The sequence below is a fragment of the Macaca fascicularis genome, chromosome 8, assembly GCF_037993035.2.
Source record: "Macaca fascicularis isolate 582-1 chromosome 8, T2T-MFA8v1.1".
NCBI lineage: Eukaryota > Metazoa > Chordata > Mammalia > Primates > Cercopithecidae > Macaca > Macaca fascicularis.
Genome location: NC_088382.1, coordinates 61,365,618 through 61,385,610, shown reverse-complemented (window position 1 = coordinate 61,385,610; position 19,993 = coordinate 61,365,618). Strand labels below are relative to the sequence as shown.

Here is a 19,993-nt window from a genome sequence, read left to right as displayed (position 1 = left end):
AGTTGCTTTATAGGATCTATCTATGGGGTATGTACTTAAATATGTGTTGGTGGTAGTAGGCATCATTCTTTTGTTTCCATGTTTAGAACTCCCTTAAGGTCCTCTTATAAGGCTTTTCTAGTGGTAACCAGTTCTGTTAACATTTGCTTGTCTGGGAAGAATTTTATTTATCCTTCACTTACAACGTTTAGTTTGGCTGGATATGGAATTCTTGTTTGGAATTTCTTTTCTTTAAGCATGTTGACAATAGGTCCCCAATCTCTTCTGGCTTGCAAGGCTTCTGCAGTCAAGTCTGCTGTTAGCCCTATGGGGCTCCTTTGTAAGAAATCAGTCCCTTTTTTCTAGCTTCCCTTAAGTTTTTTTTGTTTTTGTTTTTGTTTTTTTTCACGTTAACCTCACAGAATCTGATGACTGTGTGTCTTGGGGGCATCTTGTATAATATCTCACAGGGATTCTCTGAATTTCTTGAATTTGCATGCTGATGTCTCTAGCAATACTGGGGAAATTTTTGTGGACTATATTCTCAAATGTATTTTCCCAGTTGTTTACTCTTCTTCATTTTCCCTCAGGAATGCCAATGAATCGTAGGTTTGGTCTCCTTATGTAATCCCATATTTCTCAGATATTTTATTCCTTCTTTTTAATTCTTTTTTCTCTCTTTTTGTCTGACTTGGTTGATTCAAACAACCAGTTTTTGAGCTCTGAGATTCTTTCCTCTGCTTGGTTTGTTCTGTTTTTAAGGCTTCTAACTGTATTATGAAATTCCTGTAGTGACTTTTTCAATTCCAGAAGTTCAGTTTGGTTCCTTCTTAAAATGTCTACGTTATCTTTCAACTATTGGATCATTTTATTGGCTTCCTTGGATTAGGTTTCAACTTTCTCCTTACCTTATTGAGCTTCCTTGCCATCCAGATTCTGAACTGTATGTCTGTCACTTCAGCCATTTCAATCTGGTTAGGATCCATTGCTGGCGAGTCAGTGCAGTCTTTTGGAAGTAATAAGATGCTCTGACTTTTTTAATTGCCAGAGTTCTTCCACTCATTCTTACTCATTCAAGAGGGCTGGTGTTTCTTTATCTCTTTGAAGTTGTTGTCATTTGTATGGGGCTTTTTTGTTTTTATGTTCTTTATTTCCCTTGAGATCTTGACTGTGGTGTATGTTGAATATAGTTGCATGACTTTGCTTCTGTGTGCTTTCCGAATATCAAGGCTCTGTGCGGGTACTTAATTTGTGGCTAGATTTTTGCATTGTGTTTCATGGGTGATGCGTGCTGAAAGAATTTTTGTTTGGTGGTATATTTCAGGCTGCAGCTCAGTAGATGATGCTTAAGAGTAAGGGCTGACTGACAGACTCTTCCTCAGCTGTGCACTTCTTTTCTATTTCAGCTTGTTCTTGTTTGCTGCAGTGCTCTGGGGTGGGAGAGACAGGGAGTGAGAGATATATTTCCTTGCCAAGTTTATTCTTGGGCCTTGTGGGGCCCCCTCTGATCACTGTTGACACACCTACATTTTCTTAGGCCCAGAGGGGCCCTGACAGGCTGTGCTACTCTCACTCTTAGGGGAAACCTGAGCCAAACGATAGGGAGACTCACAACTCCCTAGTGACCCACTGGTCCTCTGTGCTTTGTGATGTCCATCGGTGGTGTTTGTGTAGGAGGTCAAGGGCAGAGGACCCAGGGCACGGTGGAATTATTTTGGCTATGCAGTTGGTGTAGTGCCCACAGCTTGGGTTTTTTTGCCCAGCAGATGGCTGCGGGGACTGCCCAGGTTGTGCTTCCTTGACTAGGTCTCCTGGTGGCTGCTCTGTAGCTTACTCGATCCTCTGGGTTTGTCCCAAGCCTTCTGCACCCAGATGGCTGGGCTGTCAGGTGTTTCAGGCCATGGAGTTCCCTCAGGCAGAGGCTGTGGCTAGCAGAAAGGCCACATCCTTCCCATACTAGCCCTGTGGCAGGGAGGCACACCCAGCTCCTGTGCCAGAACACAAATCTGCATCTCACTCTTCACAGTGTTCTGAGATTGGGGGTTCCTCCCTTGATCAATCTCTGGTCACAGATCTCAGCTTGATATCCTTCAATTGTGTGTGTGTGCTTGGACCCTCGGGGGCTGGGATTGAGCCTGTGGTTTTCTCCTTTAGCCCCTTGGGGTCAAGCACTGGCTGTGCTGGGGAGGCTGTAGCGCTCTCAGGCTGCTGGCAAAGCACTCAGGCTGGGCAGTGGAGGCTGTGTTGTATGCATGCTCTTATGGGACCAGCTAGGCTGGGTCCTTGGGAGGGTCCAGAGACAAGGGGGCATGCAGATCAGATTGGCCCCAGTCCTGTAGGAAAGGCAGCCCTGCTGTATCCCAACCCAGCAGTCAACAGGGGCTAGAGTGACTCAGAGCAAAGTGGAGAGCCTGGGGGCACGGGTACCTATGGTCACATTTTGCTGGAGTTGCCCCATGTGTAAAACCTGGGCTCCATGCAGGCTCAAGCTCTGTCGCTGCCTTCCCCCACCAATTTAAATGTTTATGGGGGTCATGGGATCTCTTGCAGCTAGGATCCCAGAGGTCCATGGCGGGGGTGTGGTGCCCTGCAGTTCCTTCACTCACCTCTTCCTTAGGACCTGATCAGGATGAGGAATGGGTCTTGGCACTTGGCGAATCTGTGCAGGCTTCCCAGCTTCCACCCTATTCAGCGTCAGTGTCTGCGTTTCCCCTCTAGCAATCATCAGTGTTTTCCCTCAAAAGATCTGTTTAAAGTGTGATGGCTTTTTCAATATTTTGACTTCTCTTGGTGGGAGAAGGGCTTCCTGGCTGCATCTAGTTGGCTGTCTTCCACACTTTTGTTAATGTTGAGGTTTAGCTATGGAAATTTAGGCCATTCTAGATAAATTCAGATTCTAAACATGGTAAATATGATTGATAGTTCTGGTAGATTATAAGCAAACTTTACAACTATACTATAATTTGTGGTTGATGGTGGTTTTCTATGTGGAGTTTTTTTTTTGTTTGTTTTGTTTTGTTTTTTTGAGACAGAGTCTCACTCTTTTGCCCAGGCTGGAGTTCAGTGGCACAATCATAGTTCACTGCAGGCTTGAATTTCTGAGCTCAAGCAATCCTCCTGTTTCAGCCTCCAAGTAGCTGGAACTACAGGCCTATGCCACCACATCTGGACAATTTTTAGGTTTTTTTAGAGTCAGGGTCTCACTATGTTGCCCAGGCTGGTCTCAAGCTCCTGGCCTCAAGCAGTCCTCCCACCTCAGCCTCCCATCATGCTGGCATCACAGGTGTGAGTCATTGTGTATGTCTGTAGAAGATGGTTTTAATTTGTGTGGTGATAACTTATTTATCTATATTTCTGGTATCTAGCTACAACACCTAGTTCTTAGAAAGCACTTAACAAATGATTGTTGTAATGAAACACCTTAATAGAAGTTATTTGTAGGTCTTCATTAAATCAAATATGTTTATGTATACATTTTCAAGAAAAATAGAATATATTCACATATATTCTACTTCTGCAAACCTTTGTGTTTTTACATATGATTGCTATTTGCATCAAAGTGACAATGTGAATGGAATATACTGAAACATGAAGACTTTGAGTTTTTGGGAAGGAAAATCATGATTCATGAGCAAACAAGTTTTATGAGCATAATGAAGAGGTTATGAACAAAGAGGGAAATTACTAGGAAAAGGAATGATGCATTTTGAATTTATGGGTGTAATGTGCTACTGCCTGTTTTATATCATTTTTAACATAATGAATCTTGGTGAATTCTATTGCATTGTGTAGCCAGATGATAGATAGCACATACATATCTGGTAGCCTTTGAAATTTTGGGCTGCAAAGTTTTGGAACAAAATTCCAGGAACTTAAATCATCTTCTGAAAAATGTGATTTCATCATTTATCATATTCCTTTGCAAGTAGTCTTATTTGGGTTCAGTGTTAGATAATCTTAGAATTGCATTTAAAATAATTAAATTGCTTAATACTAAATGAGCCTCTTGAATTGGGCACTTTAAGAAAAAATATTATTTCTTGAATTCCCGACCTCAGGCAATCTGCCTGCCTCGGCCTCCCAAAGTGCTGGGATTACAGGCATGAGGCACTGCTCCCGGTCTTGAAAAAAAATTCTTTCTGATGTTTGTTCCATGCTACTTATACTGAGAAACTTCACAGGTGATATGGATAGGAGCATCCAGTTTCTCCTTTTCTTGCCTTTGTCTTGCATTGCTGGCTATTCAAAAGCGGGCCTGCTTTTTCTGAAACTAACCTGTTCAAAAATGACAACTTAAATTTCTTATTTGGCTAATTGGTACTTTTTCTTCACATTGGGCTTTTCTCACCCAATGGCTGAAGAAGATCAGATTGTCTCCATCATTCCTGCCTTCACTCTGTGATTCTGCTCTACAACGGAAAAGTGAAATATGATGATTGTCTGTTTCTTTCTTATCTTTCATGACAAAAATGGTTAGATAAGAATGATGATTTCTTCATCTCTTTAACAAGCTTTACTGCTTTTACCTATATGGGAATAGGTTGTTATTCTTTAGTGTGGGTACATTTTGAAATTTGTAGGAAAATGTTTACCTGGCTTTATAAAACAAGTACACAAATTAGAGGGAGAACTATGGGATTCTCCTACTGGACTTTTTTTTCTCTGTGAATGATGTTTTTGTGGGTGACATCTAGCCGGTGTTTAATAAATATGTATTGAGTGATGAAAATGGAGGAGAGTAGATTTCCTTTGTCTATGTCTAGCACGTTCATTAGTACTAAGCATACACATGTGAAAATCTATATACCTTCTCATACATAATCATTAAATATTTTAAAGAAAAAAAATCTTGGCCAGAAAAAAAATCTGTAAAAATTTCTAACGTATGTTTCTGTGTCAGTAGCTTTGCATTTATTGCTAAAAATAACTCATGCAGGCACTGCCTTTCTTGTGGTTATTGATGTAATATGATGTTGCACATCTGAACCTACTTGCACTCAATGGATTATGCACTTAATTGATAAATGGGAATTTTCTAGTGTATCCAAATGGTTCAAGTTAGAGAAAGGGGCCTGATATTCAACAACTGGGTAGGTAGGTATGTTATTTACTGCTCAGTCATATAATTCTACTTGGCTTTGAGCCCATGCTGGTTTGAATAGGAATATTTGTTTTACACTTTAACAAAATATGAAAGAATACTGAATGACTCATGGAAGGAGGTAAAAGGATTACATATTACCATCTGGTGATTTCTTTTCTGAAAAATGGGCATTCAGATGTATAAAAATGTGCTGAAGTGTCTGTCATATGGGAGTGTTTGCTTCAGTGTCTAAATTCATGCCACTCAGGAAGGCAGAACATCTCAACCCCATTTCCCTCTATCAAATGGTGACTCACAGTCTTTGTTCAGGGTGTAATCTTGAAATAGGAAGAAGATAACTAGGATTTAAAGTGAAATAATTTAAAGTTTTCAGGTAAAATAAATTTAACAAATTGGGTAGACATGAAACATAGCTATATAATACTATATTCTCAGTCTTGTTAAGAGTTTTAAACATGAATGGGATTAAATAATATCCATGTATAACATATATTTCCAGTCATTCATTGGATTTGGAAGATGATACTCGACTTAATATGTTTGATGATGGCACACTCATGATCCAAAACACCAGAGAGTCAGACCAAGGTGTCTATCAGTGCATGGCCAGAAATTCCGCTGGGGAAGCCAAGACACAGAGTGCCATGCTCAGATACTCCGGTCGTCCAGGTAAAACTATTATTTTCTGCTTCTATCAGTTATTTGCACTGGAAAATGACATAATATTGCTGCTTTAGAGTATATAATGCTTCAAAGTGAAGCTATTTCCATTGGCTGTTGTTTTTCTAATTTCGTTTTAGAGAAACTTGAATTTTTCCTCTTGAAGTTTATTTTAATTTCCTGCCTTTGTTCCTTTCTGGTACAGCATATTGTGGTTCCAAGACTTTTCTATTCTCCTTTTGATTCCCCATCCGGCTCTCCAGCATCCTTACGCAGAGTGAACCAGTGTTACCTAGGCAGGAATATTACTCTTTTCAGAAATTCATTCAATCATTCATTCATCATGAATTCATCCAACACATATTTATTGAATGCCCACTGAGCTAGCTGTTGAAGATTGAATGGTTATCAACCACGTTCCTTATTTAACCTTCCAGGGGCTTTGCTTTGTCATAATTTCAGTGGCTTATATAAACCAGACGCGATGACTGCAACAAATTTTCATTAATAGCATGTTGACATGATGGAAATACATTGTCTCTCACCTTACTGAGGCTATCATATATTAGATGATAGCCATAATTCAAGAAATAAGCTTTGTGATGTGTAAGAAGAGGGAAGAGAAGCATAAAGGACAGTTGTGTGCTGGTAAATGTTAGTAAATTGACTCTGAGGAGCAGGGAGCCCTGACTTGCAGCATTTGTCAGTATCTGTTGTATAAATAATCTCACCATGGCTAGTTCCTGGTTACCAAAATGATATCACTTAATGTGGAGTTTGGAAGAGATGCACAGAAGTTCATCATAATATAGCATTTCTAGCATGCAGACACAGTGGGCATAATAACCCTGAGACCGAAGATAATAATAAAATGTAAAAAATAGGGATGAATTTGTTAGTTTTGATGTTAATAAAACTTATTTGATTGTAAGTTTATATAATTAAAATTTTAAGAATGACTTTGTGTAGCAATCAGTTTGCAGAATACTGAAAATTTGACAACTGGCCCTCCAGAGCCAGCTCCAGCCCATCCCAGTGGAGGGGAGCACTTAGAGCAGCAGCCTTGGAGGATTGCATTCATTCAGGTCTTCCCAAGAGCAGTGACCTTTAAGTTGAAAGAAACAACAAGTGAGAGAGAGCCAGAGAAGTAGGGTTGAAGCATCATTTTAGGAGAAAAGACAGCATAGGGAAGACAGAGCAAGGCACATTCAAGAGATGATCGTGGAGCATAGAGAGGAGAGGCTGGGAATGACACGAGATTTGGTGAGGAGTGTAAAGTGGTGTCAGATCACTCAGACTACTCATGACGCTACACTAAGATGATCAAAATTAGATTTTTCTTTTAGAAAAATGATGCTGGCGGCAGTTCAGAGAACAAACAGGAGGGCATGGTAAGATAGGCATATCAGGATGAAGAAGTCAGCAGTGGCAATTGCCACAGGGCAGAGCTGGTGGCAGCATGGATAGGGCAGTGGCAAAGTGAATGGAGGAAACTGCAGGAATCAAGAGGTTTTCCAGGAAAAAAAGTCACTTGAGTTACCAATTGATTGAATATGATACTTTCTCACATAGTTCCCAAGTAATTTCTTTAAAAAATGTTTATAGAGACAAAGTCTCACTCTGTCACCCAGGCTGGAGTGCAGTGGTATGATCACAGCTCACTGCAGACTCAAACTCCTGTCCTTAAGCGATCCTCCTGCTTAGGCCTCCCAAAGTGCTGGGATTACACCAAGTAATTTCTAATTGAAACACCACTGTCTCCTTCCAAAGCCTCCTTCCCTTCTGCCTCTAGGTCAAGTCTGATCTCGCACCCATGAGCATTTGTAAAAAATTATTATTATTATACTTTAAGTTCAAGGGTACATGTGCACAACGTGCAGGTTTGTTACATATGTATGCATGTGCCATGTTGGTGTACTGCACCCATTAACTCGTCATTTACATTAGGTATATCTCCTAATGCTATCCCTCCCCACACTCCCCTCCCTACAATAGGACCCGGTGTGTGATGTTCCCCTTTCTGTGTCCAAGTGATCTCATTGTTAAATTCCCACCTATGAGTGAGAACATGTGGTGTTTGGTTTTCTGTTCTTGCGATAGTTTGCTGAGAATAATGGTTTCCAGCTGCACCCATGTCCCTACAAAGGACACGAACTCATTGTTTTTTATGGCTGCATAGTATTCCATGGTGTATATGTGCCACATTTTCTTAATCCAGTCTGTCACTGATGGACATTTGGGTTGATTCCAAGTCTTTGATATTGTGAATAGGGCCACAATAAACATACATGTGCATGTGTCTTTATAGCAGCATGATTTATAATCCTTTGGGTATATACCCAGTAATGGGATGGCTGGGTCAAATGGTATTTCTAGTTTAGATCCTTCAGCAATCGCCACACTGTTTTCCACAATGGTTGAACTAGTTTACAGTTCCACCAACAGTGTAAAAGTGTTCCTATTTCTCCACATCCTCTCCAGCACCTGTTGTTTCCTGATTTTTTAATGATTGCTGTTCTAACTGCTGTGAGATGGTATCTCATTGTGGTTTTGATTTGCATTTCTCTGATGGCAAGTAATGATGAGCATTTTTCATGTGTCTATTGGCTGTATGAAATGTCTTCTTTTGAGAAGTGTCTGTTCATATCCTTAGCCCACTTTTTGATGGGGTTGTTTTATTCTTGTAAATTTGTTTGAGTTCTTTATAGGTTCTGGATATTAGCCCTTTGTCAGTTGAATAGATTGCAAATATTTTCTCCCATTCTGTAGGTTGCCTGTTCACTCTGATGATAGTTTCTTTTGCTGTGCAGAAGCTCTTTAGTTTAATTAGATCCCATTTGTCAATTTTGGCATTTGTTGCCGTTGCTTTTGGTGTTTTAGACATGAAATCCTTGCCCAGGTCTATGTCCTCAATGGTATTACCTACGTTTTCTTCTAGGGTTTTTATGGTTTTAGGTCTAACATTTAAGTCTCTAATCCATCTTGAATTAATTTTCGTATAAGGAGTAAGGAAAGGATCCAGTTTCAGCTTTCTACTTATGGCTAGCCAATTTTCACAGCACCATTTATTAAATAGGGAATCCTTTCCCCATTTCTTGTTTTTGTCAGGTTTGTCAAAGATCAGATGACTGTAGATGTGTGGTATTATTTCTGAGGGCTCTGTTCTGTTCCATTGGTCTGTATCTCTGTTTTGGTACCAGTACCATGCTGTTTTGGTTACTTTAGCCTTGTAGTATAGTTTAAAGTCAGGTAGCGTGATGCCTCCAGCTTTGTTCTTTTGCCTTAGGATTGTCTTGGCAATGCGGGATCTTTTTTGGTTCCATATGAACATAAAAGCAGTTTTTTTCCAATTCTGTGAAGAAAGCCATTGGTAACTTAATGGGGATGGAATTGAATCTATAAATTACCTTGCGCAGTATGGCCATTTTCACAATATTGATTCTTCCTATCCATGAGCATGGTACATTCTTCCATTTGTTTGTGTTCTGTTTTATTTCACTGAGCAGTGGTTTATAGTTTTCCTTGAAGAGGTCCTTTACATCCCTTGTAAGTTGGATTCCTAGGTATTTCATTCTCTTTGAAGCAATTGTGAATGGGAGTTCATTCATGATTTGGCTCTCTGTTTGTCTGTTACTGGTGTATAAGAATGCCTGTGATTTTTTGCACACTGATTTTGTATCCTGAGACTTAGTTGCTTATCAGCTTAAGGAGATTTTGGGCTGAGACGATGGGGTTTTCTAAATATGCAATCATGTCATCTGCAAACAGGGACAATTTGACTTCTTCTTTTCCTAACTGAATACCCTTTGTTTCTTTCTCTCGCCTGATTGCCCTAGCCAGAACTTCCAACACTATGTTGAATAGGAGTGGTGAGAGAGAGCATCTTGTCTTGTGCCAGTTTTCAAGGGGAATGCTTCCGGTTTTTGCCCATTCAGTATGATATTGACTGTGGGTTTGTCATAAATAGCTCTTATTATTTTGAGATACGTTCCATCAATACCGAATTTATTGAGAGTTTTTAGCATGAAGGACTGCTGAATTTTGTCAAAGGCCTTTTCTGCATCTATTGAGATAATCATGTGGTTTTTGTCTTTGGTTCTGTTTATATGGTGGATTACGTTTATTGATTTGTGTATGTTGAACCAGCCTTGCATCCCAGGGATGAAGCCCACTTGATCATGGTGGATAAGCTTTTTGATGTGCTGCTGGATTCAGTTTGCCAGTATTTTATTGAGGATTTTTGCATCGATGTTCTTCAGGGATATTGGTCTAAAATTCTATTTTTTTGTTGTATCTCTGCCAGGCTTTGGTATCAGGATGATGTTGGCCTCATAAAATGAGTTAGGGAGGATTACCTCTTTTTCTAGTGATTGAAATAGTTTCAGAAGGAATGGTACCAGCTCCTCCTTTTACCTCTGGTAGAATTTGGCTGTGAATTCGTCTGGTCCTGGACTTTTTTTGGTTGGTAGGCTATTAATTATTGCCTCAATTTCATTTCTACTTTGAGGAGATGACTTCCTCTTGATCTTCTCCTAGTGTCCTCAATTCTTTTTTTAAATCTCATTTGTCTGCCTAAAATGTGGTGTTCCTTATAGTGCTGTCCTCCCCTCCCTTTCTCTAGTCCCCCGTGCCCTAATCACAGTTTTTTCCTCTTCCATCTGAGCTCTTCCCAGACCTTCAGCTTTCATACTTCATGTAAAATTTGTAGTGTTTATTGCTGAGATCCTGCCTGAGCTTTCAATGGATGTTGCCAGGACTTTCTTTTTATCTTCACATGTAAATCTTTACATCTCTCAAACACATTTGCCCACACAAAGCCACAGCATCCTGTGTTTGCTATCTCTATTGATATCATTACTCTCCTCCGGCAACCTCCGATTCACCCTCGAGTGCTACTCCTTCCACAATTCTGTAAAAATTTAGTTCTAAGATGCATCAGATTATCTCCTTTTCCAGTTCTACTGCTACTGACTTACTTCAGAACATTTATTTCAATTATTATAATAGCTTTCCCTATACTTTCCCTTACCTCTTGCCAGAATGTTCTCCTATCACATTTACATCTAACTCTGAGACAATTCCTTCTGAGGCATGCTGTGGTTTTATGGATGATGTGTTCTGTCCTCTGTCCATGCAGCTGGAGTAGGAGCACACAAGGAGGAGTGCTTTTGTTCATCTGTGTATCTTTCCAACATCCAGCATGTTACTGAGGTACATAAGACATTCACTATTGTTAGGAATTAAATTAAACATTTATTGTTGAATTGGATTAATTTAATTTATTTCCACTCTTCCAAGTATGTTCATCTCAGGAATGGAGGAGCCCCCCTCCCCAAACTTAGACTCAATCATTAGGCATTTTTAACACATTAGCAAGTTTTTAATTTTTGCTTGAGATTTCCAGAAAGAGAATCTCCTATGAATTTGTAAGACTGGAACTCCTTACATGAAAATCTAAATTTTCTATTTACATGGATACTTGATGAATCAATTTATAATACGTTTAACTGAAAGTAATTGAAAGCTTGGCTAGATATGGCTTAAATGCATAACATCTATGTGTGTGGGTTTGTGTGTGTGCATGTGTATTTTAATTTGTATGCCACAAGTAGGACAGGGGTAGTCTGTCACAGAGCTACCACTTTACCCCAATGAGCCAATAATATACTTCTTTCTGCTTTTTGATCTGCTTTGCACATAGGTTTCTTTATTCCTCATAATTTTCACCTCTTAATCACAAAGTGGCTCCTGTAACCCAAATGCATTCCTGCCCGAATTCCAGGTAGCAAACAGGAGGAAGAAATGACTACTTAGACTTAGCACTTTTATTTATTCCCAGTGACATGTGCCTAAATTTTTTAAAAATGTGAGTATTCTTAAGAGGGAATGTTTAACCATTTAGCCCCGAAAATAAGGAATATGTATTGTGTAGGTGCTTTGCAGTATCTATAATATATCATGATATCAAGGCAAGCAATCTTTTTTAAAAAGTATGTACTCACAGCAAATCCACATTTCATTATTTTAGATTTAATTCTCTGGGAATTCAATGTATATATGTAATATTTTAGTTTAAAGGCATTTTGAAAATGACAATAATCTTAAAACCACAATGCAGAATAAATACATCTTCCTAACTCTTACTTGCTGGATTTTGTTTTGTTCTCCCCTTACCATCAGTCAAACCAGCCTTTGTAATCCAGCCCCAGGACACAGAGGTTTTAATTGGCACCAGCACAACTTTGGAATGTATGGCCACAGGCCACCCACACCCCCATATCACTTGGACCAGGGACAATGGATTGGAGCTGGATGGATCCAGGCACGTGGCAACGTCCAGTGGACTTTACTTACAGAACATCACACAACGGGATCATGGTCGATTTACCTGTCACGCTAACAATAGCTACGGCTCTGTTCAAGCTACAGCAAACATAATTGTACAAGGTATGGGAGCAGAAGGTCATGATTGAAATGTTCCTCCCGCCATACTCAGAAAATTATTTTTCAACTTAAATAACGTCATGTACATCAGTGGAGAGAGATTTTGATTTGCCAATTATTTCTTGACACAATAAAACTTTCAAAGCCAATCTGTTTCAAGTTAAAAGTTGTTTTTTTTTTCTTTCCTACTTCAATCTTTATCCAAAGGTCAGAATCAACCATTAGCAACAAAAGAGATGGAGTCATTAATCTGGAAGGAAACTGTCAAGAGATATTTGTGCTTCAGAATATTTTACAGATACAGGAAAGACAGTACAGATATGAAAGTGAAAAGGCTGTGCCCTGTGTTCATAGTCACTTACCAAACTGTCTACTCAACAGAGCTTGAGGACATGTTGAAGGCTCCTGCAAGGCCAGGCTGTTTAACAACAGCAATAATAAAACTATTCTGAATCCAGAAATTAATTTATATGCATGGGCATGCAATCGTGTTATAAAGAAGGCACATTCTTCTTTGTACTTTAGTTCTCAGCCTGGGGTGGGCCCTTGCTTTCTGGTGTGTGTGCGTGCATGTGTGTGTGTGTGTGTGTGTGTACCTGTTTGTGTGCGTGTGTGTGTGTGTGCATGTGTGCTTGCATGCCATCCTCCTGTAGGGTTAGAGTTTAGTAAACAGCATAATATAAGTGCTATTGGAGTCATACCAAAAGTCCTGTTCTTTCTAAAACAGTTTTTCATCAGTTGATGAGAGTACGGTAATTCACATGATCCGTTTTAAGGGCTTCCCAATGTCATGAATATTTTGATTGAGTTAAGTTTCATTATTTTAAGATTTGCATGGGATGTTGTCTACCAAAACACTGAACCTTGTGAAATTTAGAACAGAGAAAAATGGAAGTGGCCAGCCTAGTGCAGTGCCTGAGTTGGGAGGGCTTCAGGACAGTGAGCTCCAGCGACCCCAAGAGTGGTCTTGGCCTCCATAAAGCACAAGGCTTCCTCTAGCCTAGGCTTCCTGCATTCAGAGAATGTTTTTTAATTTGAACTGCTTAGCATCAACTCCTTAAGTAGCAATAGATCAATACTTTCTTGTTCCTATTTACATGTCTCAGGAAAAAAAAATTGTGTTTTTCCCTAGAACTGCTAATATCCTGAAAATACTTTCCTTCCTCTAATAAGAAGGTGCAGAAATGAAATATTTTCTTGGGGGAAATTACTTTTAAAGGATCCAGACATTATTTTTAAACTTTTAATATGTTGAGATTGAAAAATGCTTTCAGAGACATTGTGTTTGGGTTTTGTTTTGCTTACATCATTTTGTGTTCAATGTCTGTTTTTTTAGAAACCTAATGCCTGATCACTTTCACACGTTAGTGGTTGCCTGTATTCGACACTGTGCTAGGCTTTTGTTTCTCAGCTTTTTCCATGTACTTCCTTCGTATGCTTCTATCTGCTCATCTGCGTCAGTCAATGCTTAACAGAACTCTGGTAACATTTACCATCCTGCCTATTTCTTATACCGCAATATGTTAATGATTTCTTGTTGCCAGTGAGTTTGCACTGAAATGGCCATCTGCTTGTCCTTTGTTATTTGTGACCATGTACTTGTGTCACTTTTGGATCTGTATGTCCAGATTTTTAATTGATTTCAAAATGGTCCGTTAATCGTTCTATACATTTCTTTAAAAGGCTGATTTTATTTGCCTAGTCATAGATTAAACATTTTAAGAGCTCTCCTTTTGTGTCATTTTAACGGGTTTCTACCCATGTTCTTGATCTTTTAATGTCTATTTAAACCGAAATCACAGTTAGCCACAGATAAACTTCCTTTTTCAGACTGACTGGAACAAATATAAATAATAAATAAAACGACACAAAAAAGCTTCAATGAAAGATATGAATCACAGTGTGGACACATAGGTAAAAAGGCCTATGGTTATCAGCAATGTAAATCAAAATGCTTTATGCGTGAGGCAGCACCTTAATGAATAGCCAGAATCTTAGATTTTAATAAAATAGCAAAACACTTCATCTCAGCATGTGCTATTTTGGCACTGGAGGTGGGTCTCAGAAGGCCATCATTTAAAATGGAAAGCCCAAAGACGTCAGCTTCCTCATTCCTGTCTAATTATTCCACCTTCTCTGCCTGCTTTGGCGATGTTCATAATTTCTTCATCGATCTAGCAAGCTGCTCATTTTAGTGTTAGAAACAAATGTAAACTGACTATTTTCTTAAATGTTTTCTATACTTTGCTAAGATGTGGATCTTGGGTTCTGTTAAAAGTGAGAACACGTGAAGCTTAACAATTCTTTTCACACAGACTTGGCTAACTGTGAACCCTAACTATTATTAAAGTTATTATTAAATGTTAATATTTTTAATAATTAAAATAAAATAAAATTTTAATATTTTAATAATTATCAAAGTTAGTATTATTCAAAAGTTGAAATCAAATTTCCCAACCCTAGAACCAGGACTGCATTATTTCTCCTAACTACTATCATCTTTTGTTATATAGCTCTTTTACTGTGTCATGAATCTATTTTTTAATGTAGAAATATTTTTGTTCTTTTTAAGTTGTTCTTAGTAATTTTGGGAGTTAGTGTAATGTTCTGGAAAGAACATCAGGCTGGGGGTTGAGCGGCCCAGATTCTCTACTATCTTTTCTACTTATTAGCTCTGACTGAGAGAAATTCAATCCTCCCTCCCACAGTCTGAATTTTCTCATCTGTGCAATGAGGAGCCTGAGACTGCTGATTTGTGGGCTGTTTTCCAGCTTGACTCTTCTAGAACTCTATTACAAATAGCTTGCAGGCATTCCTGAGGGTTTCCGTGAATTTGTGTGACTTGGAAATTTATCTTATACCATAGTTATTTAGTCCAGCACCTTACTTAGAATCGATGATGACTTTAAAAAACTCTTTAGTACCTGCACACAGTATGAAACGTGCAACAAATACACTTTGCCAAATATTATTTACTTTGGCATGTTTCTTGTATTTCCCGATGCCGGTGCAAGAAAGGGGGTAGGAGGAATTGTGCAAAAATCTAACAAGGCAGAGAAATGATTTGTCAGGTTGTCAAAGGCATTTGAACCAGAGTGACTCCATCTTGAATGGGGGCTGGGTAAAATGAGGATGAGACCTGCTGGGCTGGATTCCTAGCAGGTTTGGCATTCTTAGTCACAGGATGAGATAGGAGGTTGGCACAATATACAGGGCACAAAGACCCTGCTGATAAAATAAGATGCAGTAAAGGAGCTGGCAAAAAACCTGCCAAAACCAAGATGGTGATGACAGTGACCCCTGGTTGTTCTCACTGCTCATTATATGCTAATTATAATGCATTAGCATGTTACAAGACACTCCTACTAGCACCAGGACAGTTTACAAATGCCATGGCAATGTCAGGAAGTTACCTCTTATGATCTAAAGAGGGGAGGAACTCTAAGTTCTAGGAATTGCCCACCCCTTTCCTGGAAAACTCATAAATAATCCGCCCCATGTTTAGCACATAATCGAGAAATAACTGTAAGTATACTCAGCCAAGCAGCCTATACTGCTTCTCTGCCTGTGGAGTAGCCATTCTTTATTCCTTTACTTTCCTAATAAACCTGCTTTCACTTTACTCTATGGATTTGCCTCATATTCTGTCTTGCATAAAGTCCAAGAACCCTCTTTTGGGGTCTGTATTGGGACCCCTTTCCAGTTACAAAGTCAATTGTGAAAGTTCTTCTGATTACTTAGGCGTTACTGGGGATCATTGTGCTCTTCTTAAATGGCCACATTGATTTATTTTTTTATTCAATCAAAGAGTCGTGGACAGAATCCCTTTTCAGGAATGGTATATGCAATAATTAGCTATTTCTTATTTATATAAAATCAATAATACAAAATCTGAATATTTGGAACTCTGAATTTTGACATAAATGTGACTTTTTCAAAAGTATAATTTCAAGTGTTGTAGGAACATTAATCTTAAGGAGCTTATTTTTCTTTCTGAAATCGAAAAATCAACTCGTTTCAAATTTTATTGTGCATGTGAAAATTTGGAGAAAATGGTTTTGTTAATAGTTTAAAGTATGATTTGTAGCTTTAAATATGTTTATCACATCTAGTAAAATGATAACCAATATGATTTAATCATGGGAAACAGCTGCCATAAGATTTAGAAATTGTTTCTTCTCATTGGCTACTGCTGTTCTGCTTTGCAGACCAGATGTGTGTATTTCTGGCTTCCTTGCAAACAGGCACAAACATACAGAAGCATCTCCACCCTCTTTATAACCTTGTTTATATATAATTGGAAACAAATTCTGATCACACGACATATTTGAACACATTTTCTTTTTTCTATTGGCACTGAAAATTTGTAAAATAATTTTCAATTTTGATGTATGTTTCATTCTCTTTAGCTCCTCCACAATTTACAGTAGCCCCCAAGGATCAAGTGGTGCTGGAAGAACATGCTGTAGAGTGGCTCTGTGAAGCTGACGGCAACCCACCTCCTGTAATTGTCTGGACAAAAACAGGTATTAGAACATCTACAAGTGATTGTGGGGGAAAGTAAACGCCTTCTTTTGTGGAGAGTAAAAAACATGGTTTAAATTAATTATCGAAGGTATATCATGGACATGAAAAAATTACACAGAAAATAATCTTTGATCTAAAAATAACATCATCATAATTTTTGTGGGTTTTGAGTTTTGGCATTTGAGTGTGTGGCCTTCCTGAGATCATCCCTTGTTGGACTTTGCTTCCTGATTTTTAAAATAAAATTATTGGAAAGCGTACAGTTTTTGTTTTTGTTTTTTGTTTTTGAGACAGAGTCTCGCTCTGTCGCCCAGGCTGGAGTGCAGTGGAGTGATCTTGGCTCACTGCAAACTCCGCCTCCCGGGTTCACGCCATTCTCCTGCCTCAACCTGTAGCTGGGAATACAGGCGCCCACCACCACGCCTGGCTACTTTTTTTGTATTTTTAATACAGACGGGGTTTCACCGTGTTAGCCAGGATGGTCTTGATCTCCTGATCTCGTGATTTGCCCGCCTCGGCCTCCCAAAGTGCTAGGATTACCGGAGTGAGCCACGGCGCCCAGCCACAAGAGTAGCAGTTTTAAACATTTTTTTTTTAGTGGGAGAATTTTCATCTAGTACAAAATGAAATCATAAGTGAAATGAAATCCGAAGTGAAGCCGCAAAAAAGAGCCGCTGTTCCTGAAGTGTGGGTGGGTTGGGCGTGGGTCTGGCAAGGATCTAACCCCCTATGCCCCACCAAGGGGCCAGACACTTCCAGGGAACCTGGGCACATAACAGAACAAGATTGACAATTGGCTGGATGAGAGCTTGTCTGAGATTCCTCCCGGCTCGGAAATCCTACTTTCCATATTAGTTAAGGTACTAAATAAAATTCAAAATACATCTACATTTATGAATTTCTTGTATTAATTTTTTTGCTTTGTTCTTTATGAGATTAGTTGATAGGAGGTAGACTTTGGTTCCCATCTCCATAAAGCCTTGGTTCACATCTCCACTCCTCCTCCATTTGCTTGTCATGTGACCTTGGGCAAATGTGTTAACTGCTGTTTTCCGGAGTCCTTGTTGCTATGTTGGGGGTGATGACACTCCTACATCATAGGGTAGTTGTGGTGATTGATTTGAATAATTTATACTCTTCAACATTTAGAACAGTTGGTGGCACAGTGTGTGTACGCTCAATAGGGTTAGCTATTCCTTTTTCCTTCTATAACAAGACATTCATTAAGACACAAGTTTTCACTAATCTAGTTGAAAATGATAATCTGATTTAATTGTTAATGACCATAAGCAAAAAGTGTTAAGAAGGATTCAGAAGCTCATATAAGCTCAGAAGTGAAAAGTACAATGGCCTCTGGTTGTCTGTGTAGAGTAACAGCATGAATGTCACAAAATCACCATTTTCGATATGCTGCCTCTGAATTTTAAGTGTATTTCAATGACGTTGTATTCCAAATATTGCATACACATGATAGACAATTGTCACGAAGATATCTGAAAATCTAGTTTAAGAATCAGATTGGTTTTGAAATTTGCTTTCTGATTATAGTAAGGCTGAGGGGCACAAACATGAAGGTTAAAAATTCATTAGGAGGCTGGGCTGTTCTGGTGACAGATGAGAATTCCTTACGATGCAGTGGCAGATGTTTGGCGACAAGTGGCATGGGGATGCTGTGTTTCTGGAGTTGCAATGCTAGGGCAGAACCCACACAGTACACCCTAGCACCGAGAATTTCCTGAAAGACAGGCCTCACCCTTTACCCAGGACAACCAGCAGCTCTGGCTTTCAGTGCTCTGGGCCATGTAGAATACTTTCTTTACCTCTTTTTGCAGGAGGGCAGCTCCCTGTGGAAGGCCGGCATACAGTTCTCTCCTCTGGCACTTTGAGAATTGACCATGCAGCACAGCACGATCAAGGCCAATATGAATGTCAAGCAGTCAGTTCATTGGGGGTGAAAAAAGTGTCTGTGCAGCTGACTGTAAAACCCAAAGGTAATACATACTGTGATTCATATTCGCATTCTGAAGTGTGCACCTCTCTCTCTCTCTCTCTTTCTCTCTCTCTCTCTATATATATATATAGTCATAGGACCTAAGAAATGCAAATTTGATATCTTCTTCCAATCAGTCTTTTATATAACTTCATTTTTTAGAATTCTACTTTCATTCATACTAATTATGATTATGTTTTCCTTAAAAATGCCATTTCAGATTTTCTTACAAAATTTTTTACCATTACTATGATTACTTAGTCCTACCTGCCTAGACTATCTTACAAAAGAATGCAGCTTCTCAGGCCTGACAGACTGAATCTCACTCTGACACTGAAGTATGTTTTATGCTCAGTGGTATTAGGAATACAGTAAAGACACTCCCTTCAGACTCTTCATGTGACAACTGTACTTAGGTTTATCCTAGATAATATATATTGTGGAATGAGATTGTCTTATTCATCCATAATTTATTGTCAACTGAGAGGTAAAAAGGGAAAAAATGTAAGATCTGAATTTTTAAAGATAATTCCAATATAAAAATGAAAAATGGTTGTTATTAATTACTATTGAAATTTTTTCTTAGTTTCTGGCTTATGGTGAAATGATGGAACTTAATTACAAAATGCACAGCACCTAAACTGCATTTTCAGCACTGCTGTACATTTAAATATAATTTCCCGAGTCTCTCCACAATTTGCTACAATTTGTTCTGACGTAGTAGATCTCAATTCAGAGGTAACATATGTTGATGAGAGCATAGGGGAAGGAAAAGCAAAGCTCTGCTGCATGTGTCAACGTAGGTGTGAGAAGAAGCCTTGGGAATGCTGACATGTTCATGATGCCTGAACACAGATGAAACCCTACACAGAGCTACTGTCTACATATGGTCTGTTAGAAATTACTTTCCCCTTGTATTTTAGACATATTAAACTTTTTTTTTTTTTAAAGGAAGTTGAGGTTCTATGAGAGGGAAAAAGGATTGTAGGGAAGATGTGCAAATAGCAACTCAAATGAGTGGGAAGATTTGAAAACGCAATTGTGGAAAGGTGTCAAGCTATGATGTGCCCTGGCAAACCTTTCTGTCTAAGAGGAAATAACAAAAGCGAGTATGCAGAATGTTTCAAACTACTTTTGAATTGGTGTTCAAGTAAAATCCAAAAATTAGGTGGTATTTACATAGTATGTTTTAAAATGGGACCAATAGTAAGTCCACACATATTATTAAAACCAAATATGAGGTAAGGACATCAAATAGCCTCATCTTGATTTTTCCCCATTACCAAATC

General features: G+C 38.9%; 1 protein-coding gene across 3 annotated transcripts in view; it reads left to right on the top strand.

The window, feature by feature from the left end:
• Positions 1–19,993, top strand: part of PXDNL (peroxidasin like) — a 507,521-nt gene that overhangs the window by 356,843 nt on the left and 130,685 nt on the right. For all 3 annotated transcript variants that reach the window (XM_065519201.1, XM_045398234.2, XM_045398235.2), the window contains 4 exons: positions 5,583–5,752; positions 11,924–12,190; positions 16,597–16,713; positions 18,547–18,705. In XM_065519201.1, coding sequence (XP_065375273.1) covers positions 5,583–5,752; positions 11,924–12,190; positions 16,597–16,713; positions 18,547–18,705 — 713 coding nt within the window. The remainder of the gene's footprint in view (positions 1–5,582; positions 5,753–11,923; positions 12,191–16,596; positions 16,714–18,546; positions 18,706–19,993) is intronic.